The following is a 17,919-nucleotide window of genomic DNA, read 5'->3' as shown; positions in this document are numbered from 1 at the left end:
AGGCTGATTGTGTACATTACCTGTGACTGTTCACATCATTTGGCGGTGTCTTTGATGTCCATCATCAACATCTAACTTGTTTACTATTTATCCCTTCAGCGTATAAGCGTAGTGGTAGAGTGTTCGCTCCATGACTGTCCGAATGCTAGAAAAGGCATTCATTTTAATATTTTCTTTTTAATTATTGTCTTTTGATATTTTTCAACTTACATGATTTCAGTACCTCGTGAATTGCATACATAATGCTAACGAAGAACATGAGATGGTTCGATCTCTTCTTTTGATATTGTTTAAGACCTATTCTTTCTCTATTTTTTAAGTATATTTATAACATTACTGTGTAATTATTTACACCGCAATACATTTAAACTGCATGACTGTAAATTGTATGTATACAATTTGTATGCTGCATGAAATGAATGTCTCGTCAACTATATGTGCATTATACTGTAGATTGAAGCGTTAACCCAACGAATCACATATTTATTTATCAAAATTCATGGTCACCTGCCGTATGGTTTGCTATTATGTGCTGTGCTGTGCTATGCTATGCTGTGAAAAGGACTTTTCTCACTCTTGAAGTCCTCCCATGGTTACCTTTAAACCAAAGATGACCAAAGATGAAACATAAATAGGAACAAAATGATTTTTGGGAATATGAGATTTTATACCCTTAAGCATATTAAACAAGCATAAAAGTAAATAAATATAGGTATTTGAGTTTTAATTTGAATACATTGGCATGATTTAAATGTCCATCATATTACATTATAAAGATATAACATTTATAGATATATTTTCATTCAGACTGACCTGTTTCGAAAATGCTATTATAATAATGGAAAGTGAGAACCAGGATAAAGATCTGTTTAAGAATTGGGTGCGAGGATCAAAAGGTCTTGAATACTTAAAGGAAGGTCTTCAAGAATTTGTTGGAGAAAAAGTACTGCAATGTCGTGATAATACCCTTCAAAAGATAATATTGACATTACCATCTGGATCATCACAACAGTGCAACCAGTGTACAGAGAATAATCTTTCTCCAGAACATTTCAATTCTACGAAGGCATGTAACAGATGGACATGTAGCCAAAAGACCTCGAACAACTGTTTTGGAAGCAAACCAGTCGGACGTAGGAAATGTCCTGATGGCATTTGCAGTAAATTTTACGACGCAATTATAGATGAGCATGCATTTAAAGACCCCTTATGGAAGAACACAGACCCAAGTACGTGGTGTACGGATCCTAATGGGTGGAGTTATGCAAAATGTTTCCAGACAACTAAAGGTCCAGGGACATCAGCTAAAGATACAGATGCTGCTGGTCTGCTTAGCATTATTATAAACAACAAGTCAATACAAAACTTTGTGACCATGTTTAATCCTGATACTACCAGTTCGTTTCATACGGTAAGTACAGGAAACAGTCAATGATTAATACATGATTTTTATATTCATAAATATACTAAGTTAATTACTGAATAGATCTAGACTTACTTGTTAAAAATTTCATTTTGCCATTTTATTTTAAAGATAACCTTGATCGAAATGTAAACGTTTAAATATGAACTCGAACTGCAGACTTTCCTTAGTAAGGCTTAAACGTATAAAAAATCATTATAACCAAGTATTCCTTATTAACCTTGAGCAGAAAATAATAATGTTCTTTATGATTATACATAAGAATTAAAAGTAAAAAGTAGTGGAATTATGTGTTATGATTCCTTCCTCTTCACAAATGTATGTATTTTAAAACTTCTTTCAGGCGCGAGACATCCGAAATGAAATTTTACATAGGTCAAAGCTTGAAATCGACGAAACAACTGTGTGTTCTTATTTGGACGCGTTCATTGTTGTTCTTCAAGATCCAAAGTGTCTGATTAATGAAGAGGCGTCAAAGAAAGCTGTTAATAAACTAACACAGGTTATCACTATTATTTTACAATATGAATCTGATTGATTAATGTAAAATATGAGTATTTGGTTTGATTTTAAGTGCTCATTGAACATTTTAAAAGCTGATATCCGGCTGTATTTGAGCTAATTTGGTATACCAGTTTTAAATGACGACTAAAGTGCAACATTATATAAATCACAATGAGTTTATATCCATAAATTCCCACTTTTTTACACTCGATACTCGATGTTGCATGTAAATATGTCTCAATATGATTTAACAGTGTAATACAAACTTGTTAATGAAAGAACAAAAACACAAGTTATAAAGAAATCAAAATGATGGATAACGGTCACTGTTGCTAAAAATAGAAAAAAAAGAAGAAAAAAAGGTCTCAAGCTAATAACAATAGTTAGGACTGAGACATCATAATTAAACAAAGAACATAGCTTTTTATTTGGAATACGACTAGTTAATGAATGCTATTTGGCTCCGTGTGGTCAGGATAAAGGTCACTCGTACTAAAACCAGAAAAAATGCGAATAATAACTTTAAATGAGATACTGTAATCAAACTAATTGTTTAGCTAGCAGTTTGTGTTTTTATAAGATACTATGGACTATCGAATTTGAATTATATGGGGAAGCATATAGTTTTGTACCATTCATTCTTCCGTCCACCCCGCTGTCCTTTCGTCCGAATACTGTCCAGTTCATAACTTTGCCGTTTACGGATGGTATGAAAGTAATTGTATATAAATGGGAAGCATGGGACAATGTGTCATGCATAACATATGGATATGAAACTTTAAGGTCAATGTCACACTCTAATTTCAAAGGAAAAATAACATAAAATGCAATAAATTTCATGATGCGTCAACATTGTTGGTGGATAGATTTAAAATGTATTATGCAAATGTGTTGGATATGTTGGACATAGTAATGACCACTTGTAGTGCGCAAGAATTGGGTCCTTACATCAAAGATCAAAGTTACACATGCAGATCAAAAGTCATGATATGATTTTTTTGTAAAAGTACACTGATGTTCATATCCGGTCAATAACTGTGTCATTCCTGGATGGATTTAACAATTATGATGCAGAAAAATGTTGAATATATTGCCAGCGTGTCACAAGCATGTATCAGCTCCCTATCTCAAAGGTCAATGTCAAACATGTATTCCAAAGTCATGATACATAGTGTTGATCTGCGCATATATGTTCAAAGAACAAGGTCACACATGTATGTCAACTTGACGATTGTGAATATACCTTTTTTGCACAGCTTTGTCATACAGGTTAGGACTTTAAAGCAGCACGCCTCCAGATACATGCTTATTTGCATGACAATTTTGAAAATGTATCTGAATGTGTAATATTTTGAAGTAACCGAAAGATATAAATTTACATATTGTTAATGGCACTTAAAACCGCGTTAATTACCAAGAAGTGGTCAAAATATGCATAAATAGCCTAAAGTGCGTTTGTAACACAGTAGAGTAAAAATATAGTTCTAAATACTAAAGAAATCAGACATTAATCGCAAATTATATGTAAAATGTTATTTGAATCTTGAAACTTTTCCTTTTCCTTATATCTCTGTACATTTCTCAAGTTTGATCTTATTGAACTATTTTGACTCATCTGGAGGCATGTAGCTTTAAAATAAGTATGCATAAATATGCTGCTTATTAAATTTTTTTAATGATAATGGTGATATGTGATGATAAAATTTTGCTAAGCATCCCAAAGGTCAAGTTCATTTCCTTTTGAATCCACGTGTTACAATACAGAATTACCATTTAAACATTAAAAAATAAGAGAATATATTAACACCCGAAGAGATAATTGACAATGAAATCCCAACTGGCGATGTTTACTCAATTTACGGTTGCTAACTTAATAAAGAAAATCTTTTTTCTAGTTATTTTAGAAGTCACTGTATGGTTGTCCGAAATATCTCTATTGCATTTCTTATCACTAAACTGATTAATATAGATATACATGTTTCACGGGTAAATGAAAAATTCCTTATAAATTAATTTAAATAGATGTCGAGTAATAGTACTCATGAATGAATGAAAAACAGTTTTACATCATTTAGCGTTTATTTTCCCTCTGTTAAATCTGCTATATGAAGAATAGATTGTGTGAAGTCTATTTTATGCATGCACACAAAAGTTAAAGCAGTAGTTTAAAATATATAGAAACATTTCTTAATAAAACAAAAGTCGGAGGACAGCACTGCTCGACTATCCGATAGAGTTGTCACAAATATGTTTCATTGAGTATAAAAAGGTGCATAATTATGTAAATAAGTAAATAAGCGTTATGGGACCTGTGCCAATCATGTTAGAAATGACAGTGAAAATGTATGTTAAGTTTCATTCCATTCCCTTCAGTAGTAAGGGAGATACCAGCTTACAAGCAAAAACTTAACCATGAGTTTCATTGAGTATAAAAAGGAGCATACATTTGGAAAAAAATCAAATCAAAGCTGTCCGATGACAGCATGCTCGACAATAAAAACAATTATTAAAATCATGGCATTGGACTAATGGAAAGGACTAGGATTGAATACAGGTCTACCTTTCAACAGACCAGCACTCTACCTGTGCGCTAGCTAGGCTAGTTTAGTGGTAATGCATTTATTTATTTAAATATTATTATGAACATGACTTTTAAAAATAAGTTTGAAGTACTGCAAGTGATAATTGAAATTTTTATTCAAAACGATTCAGTTATATATGAAGCAACTGGTACTTTTTATAAGTATTTATGAATATACAAAATGGAATATGCCGTCATAAGCTTAAGTTACCAAAAAGAATCTGAATATCATAAAAGCAAATAAACATTTGAACATAGCAAAAACACTTTTGAACAAAGTACACTTTCGGTCAAATTGCAATGTGTAAAAGTGTCTTAATAAAGATGTGAATACTTATGATAGCAAAAGTACTTCTGTACACAAGAGTACACATTAATGATAAAAAAGGCCCTTAGATGTGAACAAAAATACATAAAAAGATTCAATTATCGGGAACCCTTATTTTTATGCCCCCCTTCGAAGAAGAGGGGGTATATTGCTTTGCAAATGTCGGTCCGTCGGTCTGTCTGTCCACATGGTTTCCGCTGATTATCTTGAAAACTAATTGTCAAAAAGTCTTCATAGTTCACATACTGATGGGCCATAACTAGTTGATGACCTTTTTGATTTTGGGGTCACTAGGTCAAAGGTCAAGGTCACAGGGGCCTTAAATGTCAGAATAGTTTCCGCTCATCATCTTGGTTAATATTGATAACAAAGTCTTCATATTTCACACAGTGATTGCTCATTACTAAGTGACGATCCCTGTCATTTTTGGAGTTACTAGGTCAAAGGTCAAGGTCACAGGGGCCTTAAACGCCAGAATGGTTTTCGCTCATCATCTTGGTTAATATTGATAACAAAATTTTCATATTTAACACAGTGATTGCACATAACTAATTGATGATCCCTATTTATTTTGGGGTTATTAGGTCAAAAGTCAAAGTCACAGGGGCCTTAAATGTCAAAATGGTTTTCGCTTATTATCTTGGTTACTATTTATCACAAAGTCTTCTTATTTCACTTATCGAATGGTAATTACTAGTAGATGAACTCTATTGATTTTGGAGTCACTAGGTTAAAGTTCAAGGTTCAATGGGACTTGAATGATATTATGATTTCTGCTGATTATCTTGGTTACAATTTATCAAAAAGTCTTCGTGTTTCACAAATTGAGTGACTATAACTAGTTGATGACCTCTAATTTTTTGGGTCACCAGGTCAAACGTCACAGGGGCCATAAATGTAAGAATGCTTTCCGCTTGATATCTTGGTTACTATTTGTCACAAAGTCTTCATATTTCACATATTAATTGGACATAACTTAGTCTAGTAGATAACCCCTATTGATTTTGAGGTTAACAGGTCAAAGGTCAATGTCACAGAGTCCTTTGTAGTATGATTTCAGCTCATTATCTTGAAAGCTGATTATCACAAAGTCTTCATATTTCACATAGTTATTGGTCATAACTAGTAGATGACCCCTACTAACTAACTGCCATGTTATGATTACCCATTTATTGCAAGTTTCTATTACAAAAATACCTTTGTTCTGTAATAATTATTGCACCTTTATGTTGATCAACATATAAAGCTCAAAAGGGGAGGAAAATCAGCCTAAATGCAAGATAGAATTATTATGAATCTTAGTCAGTGACCTACAATTATGATTCTAAATGCATATGTGAAATTTTAGACAACTATCTTTGATTGTCATTGAGATATGTAAAACTTGCATGTAAACGTTAAGCACGAGACTAAGTAGGAAAGGGGACATAAATCAACCTAAATGCAAGATAGAGTTATGGAACTTGGTCAGTGACATACAATTATGATCCTTCATGCATATGTGAAGTTTCTAATAAAAATCTCCGATAGTTATTGAGATATGTAAAACTTACATGTAAAATTAACCAAGAGACTAAGTAAAAAAAGGGGGAGATAAATCAGCCTAAATACATAACATATATATGAGTGCTGTTCAGTGATCATTATTCATGACCACAAATATACATATGAAGTTTCAAATTTGTATCTGTACTAGTTTCAGAGATATGCAAAACTGGCATGTAAAACTTATCCAAGGAAAAGAAATTTTTATGCTCCCCAAAGGATATTCATATAGTCGCCGCTTTTATTGCAAGTTTCTATTACAAAAATACCTTTGTTCTGTAATAATTATTGCACCTTTATGTTGATCAACATATAAAGCTCAAAAGGGGAGGAAAATCAGCCTAAATGCAAGATAGAAATATTATGAATCTTAGTCAGTGACCTACAATTATGATTCTAAATGCATATGTGAAATTTTAGACAACTATCTTTGATTGTCATTGAGATATGTAAAACTTGCATGATAACGTTAACCACGAGACTAAGTAGGAAAGGGGACATAAATCAGCCTAAATGCAAGATAGAGTTATGGAACTTGGTCAGTGACATACAATTATGATCCTTCATGCATATGTGAAGTTTCTAATAGAAATCTCCGATAGTTATTGAGATATGTAAAACTTACATGTAAAATTAACCAAGAGACTAAGTAAAAAAAGGGGGAGATAAATCAGCCTAAATACATGACATATATATGAGTGCTGTTCAGTGATCATTATTCATGACCACAAATATACATATGAAGTTTCAAATTTGTATCTGTACTAGTTTCAGAGATATGCAAAACTGGCATGTAAAACTTATCCAAGGAAAAGAAATTTTTATGCTCCCCAAAGGATAATCATATAGTCGCCGCTTTGTCCGTCCGTCCGTCTGTCTGTCCGCTTTTCTTGTCCGGGACATAACTTTGAAACAACAAGAAGTATCAACCTGAAACTTTGTAGGTAACTATCTTATTGAGTACGTATACTGTGCACAAGAACCGTAACTCTGCCTTGCCTTATTTTTGAATCATTGCCCTTTATCTATTTCTACACTTTGAACTTTGTCTGGGACATAACTCTTAAACTATAAAGGTATCAACATGAATCTTTGTAGGTAGATAGATCTCATTGAGTAGGTGTGCAGTGCACAAGAACCGTAACTCTGCCTTGCCTCGTAAATGAATTATTACTCTTTGTTTATTTTTACACTTTGAACTTTGTCCGGGACATAACTCTAAAACTATAAAAGTAATCAACATGAAACGTTGTAGGTAGATAGGTCTGATTGAGCAAAAGTGCATTGTTAAAGAACAATAACTCTGTCTTACCAAATTTTAGAGTTATTGCCCTTTGGTTATAATGACATTTTGAACTTTGTCCGGAGCATTACTATAAATTATAAGAGATATCAACATGAAACTTTGTAGGTAGATAGGTCTTTTTGGGTAGAAGTGCAGTGGTAAAAACTATACCTTGCCTTGTTTTGAAGTTATTGCCCTTTGTTTATCTTAACTTTTTGACTTTTGTCCGGGACATAACTCTAAAACTATTAGAGATATCAACATGAAACTTTGTAGGTAGATAGATCTCATTAGATAGAACTGCAGTGCTAAATAATCTAAACACAGCTTTGTCTAATTTTGGAGCAATTGCCCTTTGTTCATTTTTACACTTTGAATTTTACCCGGGACATAACTCTAAAACTATAAGACATATCATCACGAAACTTTATAGATACATATATCTTATTGAATTGAAGTGCAGTGCAAATAAAAACCATTTCTCTGCCTTTCCTAATTTTGGAGTTTTTGCAATTTGTTCACTGTTTTTGTAAACTTTCCTGTGTCCAAAACCTTCTCGGGGAGCATTACCCGGTTCAACTGGTTCTTGTACAAAAGGGAGCATAATTCAGTCAAAATAGATAGCAGAGTAATGGATCTTGAGATGTGACTTCAATTATGACTTTAAGTAAAGTTTCAAGTAAATATCTTTGATAGTTCTTAAGACCTTTAACATTTAACCAACATTTCTAAGTTTCAAAGGGGCATAATTCTGCAAATATTGCAGGCAGAGTTATGCAACTTTGCAAACTGATGTTCATTGTTACTTTAAAAAGTATAGTAAATTTCAATTGAATATCTCAAGCAATAATTCAGATATTTGACTTTACAAAAAACTTTAACCAAAGTTTCTAAGTAAAATAGGGCATAATTCTGTAAATATTGTAGGCAGAGTTATCCAACTTGTCAATCTGATGTACATTGTTACTATAAATAAGTATTGTACGTTTCAATTGAATATCTCAAGGAAAAACTGAGAAATTTGACTTTACAAAAAAACTTAAACAAACGCCGACGCGGACATGGACGTCGATGCCGATGCCGGCGCGACTGCATAGCATAGCTATCCATATTCTTCGAATGGTCGATCTAAAAAGTATATATATTGTCCTAACTCTATTTTCGACGAAGAATCGTATTTTCTCTTGCATTCACATCACATTACATAATATAAGCCAGCAGCCCTTATAAAATCAATACACTTTAAATTTCATTATTATTTTGAACGCATCCAATGCACAATTGTACAAATGATGTAAAATGAAAATAAAGAAGTTTTGCTTTACTGTTTTAAGCTTCGCGAAAAACACGCAAAATTCGCTAACTACCATAGACGGTAATGCCTACACAGTTATTCGAGGTTTTCGATTAAATATGATGCATTCCAGGAATAAAAGATTTTAAATTTGTATTTTTGTAACGTTCTATATTTATATTTCCCAATTCGAGCAGAAATTTAGAAAAGAAGGATAATATTTAGCACTTGCAGAAGTTACCTCATGTCTCTGTTCTCTAACTACTTTAGTAAGTTACCTCATGTCTCTGTTCTCTAAATCCTTTAGTTAGTTACCTCATGTCTCTGTTCTCTAAATACTTTAGTTAGTTACCTCATGTCTCTGTTCTCTAACTACTTTAGTTAGTTACCTCATGTCTCTGTTCTCTAAATACTTTAGTTAGTTACCTCATGTCTCCGTTCTCTTACTACTTTAGTAAGTTACCTTATGTCTCTGTTCCCTAAATACTTTAGTTAGTTACCTCATGTCTCTGTTCTCTAAATACTTTAGTTAGTTACCTCATGTCTCTGTTCTCTAAATACTTTAGTTAGTTACCTCATGTCTCTGTTCTCTAACTACTTTAGTTAGTTACCTCATGTCACTGTTCTCTAACTACTTTAGTAAGTTAACTCATGTCTCTGTTCTCTAACTACTTTTTAGTAAGTTACCTCATGTCTCTGTTCTCTAAATACTTTAGTAAGTTACTCATGTCTCTGTTCTCTAAATACTTTAGTAAGTTACCTCATGTCTCTGTTCTCTAAATACTTTAGTAAGTTACCTCATGTCTCTGTTCTCTAAATACTTTAGTAAGTTACATCATGTCTCTGTTCTCTAAATACTTTAGTAAGTTACCTCATGTCTCTGTTCTCTTACTACTTTAGTAAGTTACCTCATGTCTCTGTTCTCTAAATACTTTAGTAAGTTACCTCATGTCTCTGTTCTCTAAATACTTTAGTAAGTTACATCATGTCTCTGTTCTCTAAATACTTTAGTAAGTTACCCCATGATCATGTCTCTGTTCTCTAAATACTTTAGTAAGTTACCTCATGTCTCTGTTCTCTAAATACTTTAGTAAGTTACATCATGTCTCTGTTCTCTAAATACTTTAGTAAGTTACCTCATGTCTCTGTTCTCTTAATACTTTAGTAAGTTACCTCATGTCTCTGTTCTCTAAATACTTTAGTAAGTTACCTCATGTCTCTGTTCTCTAAATACTTTAGTAAGTTACCCCATGATCATGTCTCTGTTCTCTAAATACTTTAGTAAGTTACCTCATATCTCTGTTCTCTAAATACTTTAGTTAGTTACCTCATGTCGCTGTTCTCTAAATACTTTAGTAAGTTACCTCATGTCTCTGTTCTCTTAATACTTTAGTAAGTTACCTCATGTCTCTGTTCTCTAAATACTTTAGTTAGTTACCTCGTGTCTCTGTTCCCTAAATACTTTAGTAAGTTACCTCATGTCTCTGTTCCCTAAATACTTTAGTAAGTTACATCATGTCTCTGTTCTCTAAATACTTTAGTTAGTTACCTCATGATCATCTCTGTTCTCTAAATACTTTAGTAAGTTACCTCATGTCTCTGTTCTCTAAATACTTTAGTAAGTTACATCATGTCTCTGTTTCTCTAATACTTTATAAGTTACCTCATGTCTCTGTTCTCTAAATACTTTAGTAGTTACCTCATGATCATGTCTCTGTTCTCTGTAAATACTTTAGTAAGTTACCTCATGTCTCTGTTCTCTTAAATACTTTAGTAAGTTACCTCATGTCTCTGTTCTCTAAATACTTTAGTAAGTTACATCATGTCTCTCGTTTACTCTTTACTAAATACTTTAAGTAACAGTTACCTCATGTCTCTGTTCTCTAAATACTTTAGTAAGTTACATCAATAAATACTTTAGTAATATACCTCATGCTCATCTCTAAATACTTAGAGTGTCTCTGTTCTCTAAATACTTTTAGTAAGTTACATCATGTCTCTGTTCTCTCTAAATACTTTTGTAAGTTCTCTACCTCATGTCTCCGTTCTCTTACTACTTTAGTAAGTTACCTCATGTCTCTGTTCTCTAAATACTTTAGTAAGTTACCTCATATCTCTGTTCTCTAAATACTTTAGTAAGTTACATCATGTCTCTGTTCTCTAAATACTTTAGTAAGTTACCTCATGTCTCTGTTTCTCTAAATACTTTAGTAAGTAGTTACCTCATGTCTCTGTTCTCTAAATACTTTAGTTAGTTACCTCATGTCTCTGTTCTCTAAATACTTTAGTAAGTTACCTCATATCTCTGTTCTCTAAATACTTTAGTAAGTAGTTACATCATGTCTCTGTTCTCTAAATACTTTAGTAAGTTACCTCATGTCTCTGTTCTCTAAATACTTTAGTAAGTTACCTCATGTCTCTGTTCTCCTAAATACTTTAGTAAGTTACCTCATGTCATGTCTCTCTGTTCTCTAAATACTTTAGTAAGTTACCTCATGTCTCTGTTCTCTAAATACTTTAGTAAGTTACCTCATGTCTCTGTTCTCTAAATACTTTAGTTAGTTACCTCATGTCTCTGTTCTCTAAATACTTTAGTAAGTTACCTCATGTCTCTGTTCTCTAAATACTTTAGTAAGTTACCTCATGTCTCTGTTCTCTAAATACTTTAGTAAGTTACCTCATGTCTCTGTTCTCTAAATACTTTAGTAAGTTACCTCATGTCTCTGTTCTCTAAATACTTTAGTAAGTTACCTCATGTCTCTGTTCTCTAAATACTTTAGTAAGTTACCTCATGTCTCTGTTTTCTAAATACTTTAGTAAGTTACCTCATGTCTCTGTTCTCTAAATACTTTAGTAAGTTACCTCATGCCTCTGTTTTCTAAATACTTTAGTAAGTTGCATCATGTCTCTATTCTCTAAATACTTTAGTAAGTTAACTCATGTCTCTGTTCTCTAAATACTTTAGTAAGTTACCTCATGTCTCTGTTTTCTAAATACTTTAGTCAAGACCACCCATCATTACTGCGTCACATTGCGCGAATACCGCCGCACCCTTGTGTTTTTTTTTTCAAAAAATACTTATGCTAGATTGAACCAACACCATCACTTACGCCACCAACACAACCACTATGACCACCATCATCACTGCGAAAACTGCACCCTTTTATTGGTTTCCAAAACATACTAATGCTAGATTTAACCAATGGTTTGTTTGTTTGTTTTGGGTTTTACGTCACATCGACACAGTATAGGTCATATCGCGACGTTCCAGCTTTTCTGGTGGAGGAAGACCTCAGGTGCCCTTCCGTGCATTATTTCAGGCACGAACGGGCACCTGAGTAGAACCACCGACGTTCCGTAAGCTAGCTGGATAAGTTAACCAATGGTACAGTATGGGTTCTCATACATATGTTATACGATTCTGTAGATAAGGATTATAAGTGCGTCAACTAAGGAATGGTTGTTATGATCTGGACTGACGGCGGGCATTAACTGGAAAATATATATAAAACAATATATATTTTGCAACTATCCAAATGCATTACACAATTGAATGTACAATTCAATGATTCATGATAGTCTCATCAATATTGTACATGTAAACAATAAACAATTACGGCGACGTATATAGTTTCACAAAGACGCATAGAAAAACATCTTCAAAAGCATTACATTTGTATTTATGAAACAGATTTACATATTAACACATATAACATACAATATTGTAGACACATGTATATCAAACACGATGCTATGAAAATACCTGGAAAATATATATATAAACAATATACGATGGTTGTTCGGGAAGTCCAGGGAATTTTGTCATATCTCCTATATTTTTTGTTTCTAAGACGTAATATTTTGCACATACTAAGATTAGCATATCACGGAACTATTCCTAAAAATTGAATAGAATCAGACAACAATAGCCGGAAATAGCAGTAACCATAGCAACACTATAACGCCGCACCGGAGCAGTCCGACTTTAAAAAAAGGTATAACGCGCTACACTTATAACATTTCGTAATTTTGATAACGTAAAAATTGCGCGAAAACGCTGGTCAGCAGCGGAACGTTAAGACGTCATTTCCTGAAAATATCATAACGTTATTTAAATTCTCAACGTATCAACATTGTTTTAAAGTTGTTGCCCAGAGCCACTGAGTAAGCAACATGACGTCGATAGGTGACATTGAATTGCGAAGCATCGTGAAATTTTGTGTTGCGCTGGAAAAGTCTTCTACAGAAACATTGAAAATGATCAATTCTACAGGAAAATACAAGAAATGCAGTCCGGCTACAGTGTATAGATGGCATGCTCGTTTTTAAGAAGGAAGAAACCCTCCATACAGCCCGGACCTCGCTCCGATGGACTTCCGAGTGTTCCCGGAGCTCAAATCACAGCTGCGTGGAAAACGCTTTGACTCAGCTGACGATCTTGTTAAGCATACGCAAGCTATAGTCTCGTCCTTTACCGAGAGCTGGTACGTGGAAACATATAATAAGTGGATCAGCCGACACAGGAAATGCATTTAAATTGCAGGTGACTACGTTGAAAAGGTGCGACGATCGATGGACTTTAACGTCGCATAACGTTGCAACTGACGTCGGCGTGCTCCGGGTGTTTGTTATAGGGTTATTTACTATTTTTATTATGTTTTAGTTCCTGTGTGTATGATGATGATATTTTTAGATACTGTACAGTATATATTGAAATAAATGCGTATATATTTATATTTACGCTAACCCGACTACAACGTGTGCTATAAAACAATTCTCAGAACTTCCCGAACAACCCTCGTATATTTTGCAATTATTCAAATGTATTTCCCAATCGAATATACAATTCAATAATTGGAAAATATATAAGCTTACAAACTTTCTCACCTAAATATTGAACACTTCTGAACCGTGACACCAACAACATTACATTCGCTACCAACACAATATTTACTACCACTTTAATAGCAATACAAAAATAATAAAATATTGTTTGGTTTGGCTTGAAGTCTGCCGAAACTTTAAAGAGCATGTGGAGAGCTGGTGAAGGAAAGCCATGGGTATCCATCTATATATTATTTTATATGGACTACTCGAAATAATATACAGTTATTTCATACGTGATTTGGGAACAGTCAAACTGTTGGCTCGAGGTGGAGGAGATAGTGTTTTGAAATGTTGCCCAAGGCCATAGGCCGAGGGCAACAGTTGAAAACACTATCCCCGACACCAAGGGACAACTGTTTGACTGTTTCCTAAATCACATATGAAACAACTGTTTTATTACCTGATCAATTACTGTTTACAGTACTTGCAAAATGAAAAAAAAAAAAAGAAAACAGCAAAAAATACATAATTACATTTATATAAGGTATCAGATTATAAAAGGGGATAATGCATTTAAATGTTTTAACAGAATTACTAAACGGTAGTTTCATATATTAAGATAATGTGTTGTAAACGTAGGGCGACACTTACCAACGGGAGGTTGTATATTTGAGTCCTAGGTAATCGCGTTTTTGGTTCGCCTTCTACAAAATGGTGGCTGAAGTAATAAATTCTCCATCCTTTGTCTGCAAGTCCGTCCATTACAAAACTTTTCCGAACTACTTTTCAAAACTACTAATGCAATTTCATCCTCATTTTACAGAAAGAATAAATTATCTATTCAATACATTTTTGCATTTTCCAGTTCAATAATGTTTCGTCAGAGCTAGGTCCCTTTAATGATTTTTTTATGTTTGTCCGGACTACTTTTCCATTACCAGAAAAATGAAAGTTTATAAAGTTGTGTGGCAGCCTAAGTTCTTGCGCATATAAAACTGTGTTTCAGGTTAAATGAGTTTTGCTGAGTTATGGCCTTTGAAATAAAAAACGATTTTTTTTGCCGTTTTTTTTTTCATAATATCACTGACTTTGTGCCATTTATTTTTAGCTCTACTTCTCGGACAAAAAAAAAGTGGAGCTTTTGTCATAACCCTCTCGTCGGCGTAGGCTTTGGTGTGTAGGATTCGGCGTTCAGAAACTATAAAAGTTATACACGTATATTGTCTTTAAAGGACAAGATGGGCAAATAATAATGAAATTATTTTTTGCAAATTAAGGTTTCCTTTTAAACTTTTTTACCCTTGGTCAGCCTTTTTGTTAAGGTCCATTTACTCAGTAACTATCAAAGTAATTCACTTCAAACTATGTCCACTATCAAAACTGTAGACCATTAAAAAAGAACAGATAATCATGAGATTCATTATTGCAAAGTCATATCCCTTTTACAGGTTGAAGGCCTGTCTTAAATCTGTTTAACTTGCTGCAAAATGTACAGGGAAGAACTGAATAGAAGAAGAGTTTTATAGATCATTTTAAAATTGCAAATTGAAATCTGGAAATCTAAAATAAAATGTAAAGTAACGGATAGCATTTGTCATTCTAAGATAGTTCTAAACTAAAATGTAAAAGATAGTTCTTGCCATTATAAAATAAAATGTTAAGGATAGTTCTAAAATAAAATGGACAGCATTTTCTAGTTTAATTTCTCAGATATTTAAGTTATTCCTCCAACAAAACACTTTACTGATTTTATTTTCAACAATATCTGAAATTTAAATTTTGTCCAAGATAACTAGATTAATATCAGAACTTACCAGGTATCCTAACTATATGATTTTCAACAAGTGTCAAATATTTCATATGATTATTGATGTGTTCAATTGATACCATGCTTATAATTTTCATATATTTTTGCATATTGATCTAGCATTTATAAAAGTGATTGTCTACCGACTGCGTAGATGTTAGTGTTAGAAATCTTTAGAAGACTTGAATTGAACGCCGCCTTTCCTTGTTGATCTTGTCTATCATATTTGTTCAAGTACCGAACAAGTTCGTTTAATTAATAAAAGTGTTTCATTTTTAGCTCGACTATTCGATATGAATAAGTAGAGCTATTGTAGTCACCCGAGCGTCGTCGTCGGCGTAACCACTTATGTTAAAGATTTTGTAATACCTCAAATATTTTCAAACTCCATTGACATATGGCTTTGAAACTTTGCACACTTCATTGCCATTATGACCCCAACTTGTAAATTGGATCATCAAGCATTTTGACAGAATGATGCCCCTTTTTTTACTAAGAATTTACCTTTTAGTTTTTGTAATACCTCAAATATTTTCAAAGTCCATTAACATATGGCTTTGAAACTTTGCACACTTGTTCATCATTACCACCCCAACTTGTAGACAGGAGGAGGTAACTCTGTCAAGAATTTTAACAGAATTATGCCCCTTTTTCAACTTAGAATTTATGTTTAAGTTAATGTAATACTTTAAATATTTTCAATGTCAATTTACATATGGCTTTGAAACGTTGCATATTTGTTCATCATTATGACTCCAACCTGTAGACAGAAGGAGGTAACTCTGTCAAACAATTAAACATAATTATGCCCCTTTTTCGACTTATGTAAAGTTTTTGTAACATCTTAAATATATTCAAAGTCAATTAACATTTGGCTTTGAAACTTTGCACACTTGTTCACAATCATGACCCCAACCTGTAGACAGGAAGATGTAACTTCTATCAAGCAGTTTGACAGAATTATGCCCCTTTTACGTTTAAGTTCTTGTAATACCTTAAATATTTTCAAAGTCAATTGACAAATGGCTTCGAAACTTCACACACTTGTTCACCATCATTACCCCAACTTGAAGACAGGAGGAGGGTATCTGTATCCAGCATTTTGACAGAATTATGCTCCTTTTTCGACATAGAATTTACGTTAAAGTTTGTGAAATACCTCAAATATTTTCAAAGTCCATTGACATATGGCTTTGAAACTTTGCACAAGTGTCCACCATCATGAACATAACCTTTAGTCGTGAGGAGGTAACTTCATCAGGCATTTTGACAGAATTATGCCCCTTTTTACGAAGAATTAACGTTTAAGTTTTTGTAATACATCAAATATTTTCAAAGTCCATTGACATATGGCTATGAAACATTGAACATTTTTTCAACATCATGACTAAAACCTGTAGACAGGAGGAGATAACTGTATCAAGCATTTTGACAGAATAATGCCCCTTTTTCGACTAAGAATTTACGTTTAAGTTTTTGTAATACCTCAAGTATTTTCAAAGTCAATTAACATACATGTATGGCTTTGAAACTTTGCACACTTGTTCATCATTACGACCCCAACCTGTAGACAGGAGGAGGTAACTCTGTCAAGAATTTTAACAGAATTATGCCCCTTTTTTGACTTAGAATTTATGTTTAAGTTAATGTAATACTTCAAATATTTTCAAAGTCAATTGACATATGGCTTTGAAACTTCGCACACTTGTTCACCATCATAACACCAACCTGTTGACAGGAGGAAGTAGCTGTATCAAGCATTTTGACAGAATTATGCCCCTTTTTGACTTGGGATTTTCGTTTTAGTTCTTCAAACACCTCAAATATTTTCAAATCCATTGACATATGACTTTAAAACTTTGCACACTAGTTCACCATCATGACCCCAACCTGTAGACAGGTGGAGGTAACTCTATGAAGCATTTGGCAGAATAATTCCCATTTTCAACTTAGAATTTATATTTAAATTTGCATACCACCTCAGATATTTTCATATATTCTATTGACATATGGCTTAATTACTAAATGAAATTTTATACTCTTCAGTTGGGGCATATTATGACTCTTTCAAAGGCCTATTACTGTAACATAGATTTAAAGAAAAAATTTGCCCTTTGGATAACGTAATTTTTTTTTACATTATCCAAGCTCTTTTTCTATCAAGCATTAAGAATAGTCGAGTGTTGCTGTCCAACCGACAGCTCTTCAAGATTAATAGCCCCACAAGAAATTATAATTATGTCATTGTTATGCAAGCTATGCTACCATTTCTCTGTTTTTTGCATGGAACACGGAGAACTAACACATGCAAGTTAGCCAGTTTTT

General features: G+C 33.2%; 1 protein-coding gene across 1 annotated transcript; it reads left to right on the top strand.

Annotated features, from left to right (window-relative positions):
- The first annotated feature begins 800 nt into the window (after positions 1-800).
- On the top strand, positions 801-2,236 carry LOC132745456 (uncharacterized). Its single transcript, XM_060734389.1, has 2 exons — positions 801-1,411; positions 1,767-2,236. Exons 1-2 carry the CDS (start codon positions 839-841, stop codon positions 1,959-1,961), a joined length of 768 nt encoding a protein of 255 aa, XP_060590372.1. The 5' UTR covers positions 801-838; the 3' UTR covers positions 1,962-2,236.
- The last annotated feature ends 15,683 nt before the right edge of the window (positions 2,237-17,919 follow it).

This window comes from Ruditapes philippinarum, unplaced genomic scaffold, assembly GCF_026571515.1.
Source record: "Ruditapes philippinarum isolate M1 unplaced genomic scaffold, ASM2657151v2 ctg228_1_1_1_1, whole genome shotgun sequence".
Classification (NCBI taxonomy): Eukaryota; Metazoa; Mollusca; class Bivalvia; order Venerida; family Veneridae; genus Ruditapes; species Ruditapes philippinarum.
The sequence above is the reverse complement of the archived record's forward strand: the minus strand, read 5'-3'. Positions and strand labels throughout refer to the sequence as shown.

What these genes read in the sequence shown, in the direction of transcription:
- LOC132745456 (XM_060734389.1), top strand. Translation starts at nt 839, where the DNA reads ATGGAAAGTGAGAACCAGGATAAAGATCTGTTTAAGAATTGGGTGCGA. An exon ending in CTACCAGTTCGTTTCATACG is followed by an intron (nt 1,412 to 1,766) that starts GTAAGTACAGGA and finishes AACTTCTTTCAG; the next exon opens with GCGCGAGACATCCGAAATGA.